Here is a 12,241-nt window from a genome sequence, read left to right as displayed (position 1 = left end):
ATAGGAAAATTTCATGACTTCATCTCTCCTGACAGCTGCGTAATATTCCACTGTGTATATGTACCAGTTTCTTTACCCATTCATCTGATTTTACAAATTGTGATGCGTTCTAAACATCTCTCTGAAAATATCTCCATTAGCCTTTGAAATTTTAAAATATTTACAATAATATATTCAGTCACAAAACAGTTTAAACAGATCATTATCTTAAAAACACTTTATGATAAAATTCTACTTTTAAAGTGTGGGCTTTAATTTTAATGTAGTAGGCTTGCATTTTAACAGAAATGTATTGTTCAAATTATCCTAAAATGAGGTCAGTGGGCTATAGCACATGATTTGTATGCAGGAGACTCAGGTCTTAGCCCTGATACCACAGGGTCCCCCAAACATGGCCCAAAGCTGGAAACAGCCCCAAGCACTATGAGGGTATAATCAGAAACAAAAAGGAAAACAAAAACTTAAAATATATACTTTGCAAGGCAGCCATGTAAAATGTTTATAAAAGACAGATAATTATATGGAAAATGTTTACATTACTAATGTAATAAGTTTACTACATAACACAAAAGAAAACAAAACATTTTTAAAATGTAAATAAGGGCTCACATACTTTAAAGGAGTTATTACATTTATGATGCAAATTTCAAGTCAAATGACATGCATTCAAAATTCAGTAAGAAGCAACTGTTTCCTTACCTCTTGCAAATTATTCTTCTCAACCATTTTCCATCTCAGTCGAGCTTTTAAACTTTTCAGTGTCTTTTTAATGGACAGCAAACAGTCCACATTAGGACTCTGATTTAAACATTCAATAAACTGCTTCTTAAACTAAATGAAAGAACAGTTTTAGTTTCAAAACATAGGCAATATTTAATGAACTTATTGACATTTTTATAATTCCTCTTTTATATTCATCTAGTATTTACTGAGTTCAGGCTAAAATAATCCTATGATTTCCAGCAATTCTAGTGATTTCTTTTTTTTTTTCTTTTTTTTTTCTTTTTTTTTTTTTGGTGTTTGGGCCACACCCGGCAGTGCTCAGGGGTTACTCCTGGCTGTCTGCTCAGAAATAGCTCCTGGCTGGCACAGGGGACCATATGGGACACAGGGATTCGAGCCAACCACCTTAGGTCCTGGATCGGCTGCTTGCAAGGCAAACACTGCTGTGCTATATCTCCAGGCCCTAGTGATTTCTTAATTACCCAAATTCTACCTAGAATATAAAGTCCAGAAGTCAAAATAGTAAAAGTAAAGAAATACTATCAGCCACTACAGTGATAAACATTTTGTTAGAAAAGAAACAAATTTGGGGCCGGAGAGATGGAATGGAGGCAAGGGCATTTGCCTTGCATGCAGAAGGAAGGTGGTTCGAATCCCAGCATCCCATATGGTCCTCTGAGGCTGCCAAGAGTGATTTCTGAGTGTAGAGCCAGGAGTAACCCCTGAGCACTGCTGGGTGTGACCCAAAAAACAAAAAACAAACAAACAAAAAAGAAACAAATTTGACTTTCTAGTAAAGATGAAATTACCTTTGATAAAAAATGCTAGCTGACACAGGCCAAGTATATGAATGTTCATTTTGTGGCAGAAGAATAGCACACCAGATAGGGTGTTTCCCTTGCACAAAGCCAACCTGGATTCGATCCCCAGAAAGCCATATTGTTCTCTAAGCCTGCAGGAGTGATTTCTGATTGCAGAGCCAGGAGTAAACCATGAGTGCTGCCGGGTGTGGCCCAAATTTTAAAATATATACATATATATACATATATATTATGTGTATAAATATATATGTTATATACAAATATATATTTATGTATATATCAATATACACATATATCCATATACATATATATGTATATGTCCATATAATATATACATTTTAATAATATATGTATATACATATATAAATTTTATATATACATATATATACTCATTCTGTTTGACTTAGTAATTAATCTTCATGACTATTTACAAAAATACACAAACAAAATTAAATCCAAAGAGTTTTATAGTGCTCTTTGTGGTTTGAAAACCTTAGAAGTAGGTTTTGCTCTCCAAGTCTGTGTTCTCAATGGAGTGGGAACAATCTAGTCCCGCCTCCCAATTAGAGGGGCTACCAATTAGATGGAGGTACCAAGATCAAGCAGTTATAAGATCACTAAATAATAAACTAGACACAGAGGGGACCACTCATTCTAACAGCCCCTGGGGTGAGGGTGGAGGATATGGGAGGCAGGATGGGAACGGAGGTGGAGGGAGGACAATTCGGTGATGGGAATTCCTCTGATTCAATGTTAATATTTACCTGGAATATTACTATGAACGATATGTAAGCCACTATGATTAAAATTAAAATTATATTAAAAATATTACTTAAAAAAAGAAATTAAAGATCAATCCATAGCTCACGTCTTACTCAAAAGTCAATTCAAAGTTGTTTAAAGACTTTAAGATTAGGCCTAAATCCATAAAGTTCATTGAAGAAAACATTGGCAGAATACTCCAAAACTTAGACCTCAATAAGTCTTCAACAAAAGGATGCCAATAGCAAGGCTATAGCATCAAATCTGAATAAATTGGACTATATCAAACTTAAAGGTTTTGGTATGGCAAAAGAAACAGAATAAAATTAACTGCTACCTAAATAGGAGAAAAATTTTCCACTCAAAAATAAGATAAAGATTTGATATCTAGGATATACAAATACAAAGTATTTACAAAGGTTAACTACACAAAACCTAAAAACCCCATCACAAAATGGGGAGAGGACACACCTTATCAAATTTTGTGGGACAAAGTAAAGGCAGTACTAAGAAGAAAATTTATAGCTTTACAAGCACACATCAGGAAGAAAGAAGGGGTCTACATAAATAACTTAGTAACACGGCTTATAAAATTAGGAAATGATCGGGCCCGGAGAGATAGCACAGTGGTGTTTGCCTTGCAAGCAGCCAATTCAGGACCAAAGGTGGCTGGTTCGAATCCTGGTGTCCCATATGGTCCCCCGTGCCTGCCAGGAGATATTTCTGAGCAGACAGTCAGGAGTAACCTCTGAGCATCGCTGGGTGTGGCCCAAAAACCAAAAGAAAAAAAAAATTAGGAAATGATCAACAAAATGAACCAAAAATAGGTAGGCAGAAGGAAATAACAAAGCTTAGAACAGAAATTAATGAAATGGAAATCCAAAAATGTCTGAGATCAATGAAAGCAAAAATTAATTCTTTGAAAAAATAAACAAGATCAATACACCACTAGCAAAATGTACAAAGAAGGGGAGACAGAGAAACTTAATAAACAAGTTTGGAAATTAAAAAGGAGGAGATCACTACAGGTATTACAAACAGCCAAAGGATAATCAGAGACTACTTTGAGAAACTCTACGCCGCAAAACAAGAAACTTGCAAGAAATGGATAATTCTTGGATTCTTAAAAATTTCCATAGTTAAACCTGAAGGATCTAGCATATCTGAACAGACCAATCACTATTGAGGAAATTAAAATTGTAATAAAAAAAATCTGCCTCAAAACAAAAGCCCAGACCCAGATGGATCTATTAATAAATTCTTTCAAACCTTTCCAGAGGACCTACTACCAATCCTTTCAGGCTGTTCCAGGAAACTGAAAAAAAAAAAAAAAAAAACAGAAACATGCCCCCAAATAGTTTTTACGAAGCTAACCTGATACCAAAAGCAGAGAAACTGACAAAAAAAAAAAAAAGCTACAGACAATATCCTTAACACAAATACAAAGATCTTCAACAAAATCCTAGCAAATAGGATCCAACACCTCATCAAGAAAAGTCATGGGCCAGAGAGATAGGATGGAGGTAAAGCATTTGCCTTGCATGCAGAAGGTTGGTGGTTCGAATCCCGGCATCCCACATGGTCCCCAGAGCCTGCCAGGAACGATTTCTGAGTGTAGAGCCAGGAGTAATCCCTGAGCACTGTCGGTGTGACTCAAAAACAAACAAATAAACAAAAACCGAAAAGTCATACACCATGACCAAGTATGTTTCATTCCAGAGATGCAAGATTTGTTTAATATATATAAATCAATCAACATAATACACCATATCAACAAAAGGAAAAATAAAAACCATATGATCATGTCAATAGATACAGAGAAAAAATTTGATAAGGTCCAATGCCCATTCATGATAAAAACTCTCAACAATATGGGAATGGAAGGAATTTTTCTCAATATACTCAAGGTTATCTACTACAAGACCATGGCTAATATTATACTCAGTGGAGACAAACTAAAAGCCTTTCCTCTAAAATCTTGTACAACACAAGGCTGTTCCAGTCCTATTTAACATACTATTGGAAGTACTTGCAATAGCAATTAGGCAAAAAAAAAAAAAAGATATTATGGGCTCCCACATAGGAAAGGAAGAAGTCAAGCTCTCACTGTTTGCAGATGACATGATACTATACTTATAAAACTGTAAAGACTCTACCAAAAAGCTCCTAGAAACAAAGATTCATATAGAAAAGTGGCAGGCTTCAAAATTAATGCACAAAAATCAATGGCCTTCTTATAGATAAATAATTATAAATAGACATTTTAAAAAAATTTGTTAAATATAAACAAGTTAATTTTTTCTATATATATATGTATGTGTGTATATATATATATACACATCCTTTGATCTACACAAAAGCCAAGATAGCTAACTACAGAAGACTGATAGTGACAACCATGACTGGGCAAAACTTATCCTGGGAACAATAAAAAAGACCCTAGTCTAGGCTTTGGCCTATGATCTATACAACAATCAAGATCACTAATTCCAGAGGTCTGACTGAAACAATTGCAACTGAGCAGAATTTCTGGAAACATAATGAAAGACTCTATCCTAGGTTTCCCCCTAGGATTGGTGCACAAACCAAGACCACCAACTACAGAAGACTGATTAAAACAACAGTGATGGAACAGAACTTCTAGAACCGTAAAGAAAGACTCCATCCCTAGGCTCTTATCCTATGACCTGTGCAAATACCAAGATCTCTAGTTACAGAGGCCTGATATTTTATCATCCACAACTAAGTGGAAAGTTTCCAGACACCACAAAGAACCCAGGGGAGAATAAAAGAGCATGTACGGAGCCTGTAGTTATTCCCATGACAGTATACTTCAAGGGTGGAGAAACCCTGTATCTCTTAGGCCAAGGGAATTCCCTTTCTAATCTCCCCAATATTTCTCTGCCTATGCAAAAAAAAAAAAAGAGAGAGAGAGAGAAGCACAAATTAAAATTTTTGTTATTGTTGTTGTTTATTTGTTTTTTCATTTGTTGTTTACTTTTATTTTGGGACATTGGTTATTGTTTGGCTGTTGGCTTTATTACTGTGGTGCTTTTTGGGTTTTTTGTTTGTTTGCTTGTTTTGTATTGTTATGTTTTTCTTCCTTTTTTGCTTTTTTATGTTAAATTGATATTTATAGCCTCTAGCAGGACTCCTCCCGTTTTTTGATTGTTTGATTTTTGCCCTTTATTTTTTTCTTTGCTTCAAACAAAACCACATAACTTGAACCATCTTGTTTTGCCTCATAAATTGAGGGGGCAAAATGGAGAGTACCAAGACCAAACAGTCGTATGAATATTGAGTAGAAATAAAAAAATGATCAGTCTTAAACACCAAAGCTACATACAACAGAATCGATACCCAATCTACAACAACCTAGACACAAAGGGGACCACTTATACTAGAATCCCAGGAAGCAAAGGAGGGGGATATTGGATGCATACTGGGAATAGGGGTGGAACGAGGACAATATTGGTGGTGGGTATAGAAAAACACATTAATTATTGAGTCCTGGATGGAGGTGGATGATGGTAAGATGGATGGAGGAGAGGCCTTTCTCTGCCGGCCCTGGCCAGGCACCTGCAACTCCCTCCAGCCAGCAGGTCTGAGGGTTCAGGATAGCCTCGAGGAAAAGACTCAAAGGAATCAGGTTTCAGGAGACATCAACTTTATTAAGGCCCTGGCCAACGTGTGTGGCCTATAATCTTAAACCTATTTAAGCATGCACTCTTCAATTGCCCTGTCATCTCAAACTTTTTCTGCCATGTCTCCTGCTCTTTCTTCCATCTCCCACTGAATCCCTCTGACTCTTTTTTATTTTATTTTACCAACTTTATTACATACGTGATTGTATTTGGGTTTCAGTCATGTAGAGAACACCACCCATCACCAGTGCAACATTCCCATCACCAATGTCCCTAATCTCCCTCCTCCCCACCCAACCCCCGCCTGTACTCTAGACAGGCTTTCTATTTCCCTCATACATTCTAATTATTAGGATAGTTCAAAATGTAGTTATTTCTCTAACTAAATTCACCCCTGTTTGCGGTGAGCTTCATGAGGTGAGCTGTAACTTCTAGCTCTTTTCTCTTTTGTGCCTCTGACTCCTTTTTACACCTCACCCCTGAGGCAATCCTTTTGTTACCTACCAACAACCCCTCCCAGAAATGGGCTAGTCTTGCCATTGGGTAAGGTTACACAGGATGATGGGGGTGGAGTGACAGTAAGAATGCCCTGATTCAAATGTCACTATGTACCTAAAATATTAGTGTGAAATATTTGTAATGTAATCCAACTTGGTCAAAATAAAAAATTATTTTTAAAAATCCCATTCAAAGTAACACCACAGAAATTCAACTTAAGTTAACTAAAGAAGTGAAGGACCTATATATACATAGAAAACTATAAAACATTGCTTCAAGAAAAACAAAAGAGGACACAAGGAAATAATGACATATACCCTGCTCATGGATTGGGAGAATTAATATCATTAAAATGACAATACTTTGCCCCATAGCATTGTAATGACTCAATGCAATTCTTCTAAGGATACCCATGACATTCTTCAAAAAAGTGTATCAAACACTCCTGAAATTCAACTCAAACAATAAACACCCAAGAATAGCAAAAGCAACCCTGAGAAAAAAGAAGATGGGGGCCATCACGTTCTTCAACTTTAAATTGTACTACAATCATCATTAAAGCAGCATGGTAGTGGAATAAGGACCAACCCTCAGACCAATGGAATAGAATTGAATATTCAGAGAAAGACCCTAAGACATACACAATTAATCTTTGATCTTTGATAAAGGGGCAAGAAATAAAAATGGAGCAAGGAAAATTTCTTCAACAAGTGGTATGAGACAACTGGTAAGCCACATGCCAAAAAGCAAACTCGAACCTCTATCTAAACTACGCACAAAGATCAAATTAAAATGGAGTAAGAATCTTGATATCAAACCCGAAACTATAAGGCATATAGAAGAAAACGTAGGCAAAACATTCTAGGACATTGAATTAAAAGCATCTTCAAGGAGGAAACAGCACTGTCCAAACAAGTGGAAGCAGAGATAAATAAATAATGTCCTATCTACACTAGGGATGATGGTTTGGTCATGCAAAAGTACAGTATATAACATTGGTTTTCAACAACTAGTTTGCATGTATAAAAGGTGGAAATCCACTATCTAGAAAAATTGTCATCACAGGATAAACTATTTCTAAAACACTGTCAGGTTACAAAGGAAATCATCCCATTTGCACTGGCTCTTCAGAAAAATATATAAATAAAATAGGAAAAAAACTTATAAAAGAATATTTGTTGAGTGGAAGTAAAAAATAATCAGACCCAGACAAACCAGACACCAAACCACAGGTCATCAACAACAGAATCAAGATACCCAATCTACATCAAGTTATATACAAAAGGAACTGGCAATACTAGCAGTCCAGGGTGCAAGGGGGGAGGGGTATGGGATGCATGGTGGGAACAGGGGTGGATGAGGACAATACTGGTAGTAGGCATGGCCCTAGTTCACTGTCACTTTGTACCTTAAATATAACTAAGAATGATTTGGAATTCACATTAGTCACAATAAAAAAAAAGAAATTAAAAAAATTAATGCCCAATTAGTTAATGCTGTTTTAATTTTTTCTGGTAAATTTAATTCAGTATTGGTTTCTTTCTGAAGTAAATTAAATCATTGATTAGTTGTTCCACTAAGAAAATAATAATAATAGTTGTTAATAAATACATACCTCCTCAACAGGAGAAAGAAAATAAGGAAAATTGTGTTTTGAAAACCAGGAAAATCAAAGATTTAATACAATAAAAACTCAAATATTCATATTAATAAAAATGGCCACTTATAATAGAGTATATTTCATTTACAATCTAATAATAAATATTATAGAAATTTTCAATTGCCTATACATTAGAAATGAAAGTACTTGAGAAAAGTTCAAATCTTAAGAAATTAAAGAATCAAAATATAAGAACAATAAAAAAAAAGCATAATCAAACCTCAATACTGTCCTTATACTTGGAATGTACAGCAGCAATTTGCCTTTCTTCTGATTGGATCTTTTCTAATACTTGACTATATGTATTTAAAATTATTTCCTTGTCTGTATCACCTTGCTCCTAAAAGAAATGAAATACATGGAATTATATAAAAAAGAATAAGCCAAAGTAGTATGAACCTTCAATAACAATAAACTTCAATTTTATACCTTTATAAAATACTCTACCTGCAAACAAATTAAATGAGACCATTATCTAACACCTTACACTACCATTAATTTTACATATACTAAAACCTAGGATGTAAAACAAGAAATCATAAAATATATTGAAGAAAACACAAGTATTTTGCTCTTTGACAGTGACCTAAGAGATCTGTCAAATTAGTGAGAGTCCAATGAGTAAGGAGTTTTGTCTTGACTGGGCAACACTACATTTCCAGGCATGGAGCCCTGAGTCCCTGGGCCTTCACTGCCAAGTTAATTATCAAGTATCAGCAGGAAGGGCCTCAAGAGCCCTCTTCCTCACCAGATAAATATTTATTTCAATTTTTTCTTTGTTTACTTTTAGGCCATACCTAGCAATACTCAGAGGTTGCTCCTTGCTCTGCATTCAGGGATTACTCCTGAAGGGCTCAGGGAATCCATATAAGATACCAGGGATCAAACCCAGCTGGGACAACATAAGGCAAACACTGTACTATTGCCCCAGGCATCAAAGTATTTTTTAAACATAAATCGTTTCCTAGACAGAAGAGATTAATGTCAAAGATGTCTATGCAGAAAAGTTTATTCTATTGTGCTATTATTATTAAAGCTGAAATAGAACATTAATGGAAACTATGGATAATATAATAGTAAATAGAAGAACTATATTATATAGACAATACAGTATCATGATTTAAATCTTTATACTCTTATTTATTTCTAGGTGAGGGTGTATATAATATTTTTGCTTATGTAACTGAAAATTCACAATATGAATTTCTCCAAATATAAAATGTTGAGCTGAAGAAATAGCACAGAAGTAGGGTGTTTGCCTTCCATGTGGCTGACCTGGGACAGACTCGGGTTCAATTTCCAGCAACGCATTAGGTCTCCTGAGCCTGCCAGGAGCGATTTTTGAGTACAGAGCCAGGAGTAATCCCTGAGCACCGCAGGGATTGGCCCAAAAACCAAATAAGTAAACAAATAAAAAATAAAATGTTTACCCTTAGGGGAGAAAATAGCACTTTATTTTCCAAATCATGGATCAATAAGTACTTTTAAAATTGAGTCTGGAAAAAAAACTTGAACATGGACAATGACAATAGGAAAATGTAAACGTTAATACATATTTACTAATATGTATTAATAAATGTACCAATATGGCTAAAATAATAGAAGTAAAAAGAAACAAGTTAAATAAACTTTAACCAAAGTTCCATGTTGATAAACAGATAATAATGGGATAGTCCTAATGAACAACATTCATATTACAAAAGAAACCAAAAATTCTGCTGATTTTATATTGTTTTCACAACTTCCTAAGTCTTAGTTCCTGGGTAGACTAAGTTTAAGAATCAGATTATAGGGCCGGAGCGATAACACAGTAATAGGCCATTTGTCAAGCAGGCAGGACAGTCCAAAGTTGGATCCCCAGCATCCCATATGATCCCCAAATCCTGCTGGAGCAATTTCTGACCGCAAACCTGAAGTAACCCATGAATGCCACCGGATGTGGCCCAAAAGCAAAACCGAAAAAAAAATCAAATTATATTATTTTAAAAGTTAAGATTCCACACTCTGAGGACTTCAAGGGAAACTTCTCCTGCCTGTGCCTGTCTGCTTGTATTTTTCAATCCCTGAAGGTCTCCTCAGAGGCCTAGGGAACACACCCCAAAAAAACTGCATTTTCAGGTTGCCCAGTGAGTACATTCTGGCTGTGGGGCTCACCGTCCAATAAGCTGAACTCTCTGGCTTGTGGAGACTCTGCCATGCTGTGCCTTTGTTCACTCTGAGAACTTCAAGGAAAACTTCTCCTGTCTGTGCCTGTCTGCTTGTATTTCTGAATCCCTGAAAGTCTCCTCAAAGGCCTAGGGAGCGCACCCCCAAAAAACTGTCAACTAGAGGCACAGAAGAGCGTGGCTGCTTCGCTTCGCGGCCGCGAACTCTTTCTAACCAATGAACCCCACCACAACACGCAGGAAAAAACCACACTACAAGCGTGACAATACGGAAACCTCGCAGGCTAACACCATGCACAGAAAATGAAGACGAAAGCTTGGATGACCAAATAAATTCCAACCACCTGATTAATCTCTCAGATAAGGAACTTAAAATAGCAATATGGAAGATGTTTGAAGAACTCAAAGAAAGCATAGATCGATCTGAACAGAACAAATTCAGAATCAGAAAACTCCAAACTGAAATAACAGATCTGAAAAACACGGTAGCTCAACTGAAAACCTCAATGGATGGCCTCGCTAGCAGGGTATCATCAGCTGAGGAGAGAATCGGAGTACTGGAAGATGTGATGCAGAAAAACACAACACAACAGAAGAAATTGGAAAAGAACCTTAAGACAAATGAACAGGCAATGAAAAAAGTACTCAAGGAATGCGAACAGATGAAAACAGAAGTCTTTGATAAACTCAACAGAAACAACATAAGGATCATTGGAGTCCCAGAGACCCAGGCAGGAGATCTCCAGGAAGAATCAACTGTCAAAGACATCATCAAAGAGATACTCCCAGAGGTAAAGACTACATGCAATCAAATCCTGCATGCCCGAAGAGAACCAGCTAAAAGAGACCCAAAGAAAAACACCCCAAGACACATCCTCGTTACAATGACAAATCCCACAGATATAGATAACTGATAGCAGCAAGATCAAAAAAGGGAATTACATTCAAAGGAGCATCCCTAAGACTTACCGCAGACATGTCACAAGAAACTCTCAAGGCCAGAAGACAGTGGTGGGATATTGTGACAAGACTGAATTAAATGAATGCCTCAGCGAGAATAATGCACCCAGCCCGACTCACATTCAGGTTTGAAGGAAGAATACATAGCTTCATGGATAAACAACAGCTCAGAAACTTCACAGATAAACCAGCCTTAAAGGAAAAACTGACAGGTCTACTCTAAGACAAGAGAGACCAACAAACACAGCAAACTTATCTACAAAGATGACATTAAATCCTATGACAATCATCTCCCTCAATGTCAATGGACTAAATTCACCAATTAAAAGACACAGAGTGGCAAAATGGGTCAAAAAGATGAATCCAACCTTCTGCTGCCTACAAGAAACACATCTGAATAGTCAGAACAAACATAGACTCAAAATCAAAGGCTGGAGAAAAATCATCCAAGCAAACAACACCCTCAAAAAAGCCGGGGTGGCCATATTAATATCTAATGACAGAAACTTTATACTCAGAAAAGTGGTTAGGGACAAAGATGGACACTAATCAAGGGATATGTGCAACAGGAAGAAATCAGAATATTAAACATATATGCACCCAATGAGATACCAGCAAATTATTTAATACAATTAATGACAAATCTGAAAGAAGAAATAAATAATAACACAATAATCATGGGAGACCTCAACACGGCCCTATCAACACTTGATAGGTCAACCAGACTGAAACCCAACAAAAACATACTAGCCCTGAAAAGAGTAATGGAAGAAAGAGGACTAGTAGATATATGTAGGACAATCCACCCCAGAAAACCTGGATACACATTCTTCTCCAATGTACATGGGTCATTCTCCAGGACAGACTACATGCTGACACATAAAACATACCTCCATAAAATCAAGAGGATAGAAATCTTGCAGGCTACCTTTGCTGACCACAAGGCTCTGAAATTAGATGTGAACTACAAAGCCACACAGAAAAAACTTTAACAATTGGAAATTAGAC

General features: G+C 36.3%; 1 protein-coding gene across 2 annotated transcripts in view; it reads right to left on the bottom strand.

Annotated features, from left to right (window-relative positions):
• STK31 (serine/threonine kinase 31) overlaps window positions 1-12,241 on the bottom strand; it is a 109,503-nt gene that overhangs the window by 28,837 nt on the left and 68,425 nt on the right. For both annotated transcript variants that reach the window (XM_049781438.1, XM_049781439.1), the window contains exons 13-14: window positions 8,329-8,448; window positions 700-831 (exon numbers count right to left, since the gene is read on the bottom strand). In XM_049781438.1, the coding sequence (XP_049637395.1) occupies window positions 700-831; window positions 8,329-8,448 (252 nt within the window). The remainder of the gene's footprint in view (window positions 1-699; window positions 832-8,328; window positions 8,449-12,241) is intronic.

The sequence above is a fragment of the Suncus etruscus genome, chromosome 10, assembly GCF_024139225.1.
Source record: "Suncus etruscus isolate mSunEtr1 chromosome 10, mSunEtr1.pri.cur, whole genome shotgun sequence".
Lineage (NCBI taxonomy): Eukaryota > Metazoa > Chordata > Mammalia > Eulipotyphla > Soricidae > Suncus > Suncus etruscus.
This window is presented reverse-complemented; position numbering and strand designations above follow the sequence as displayed.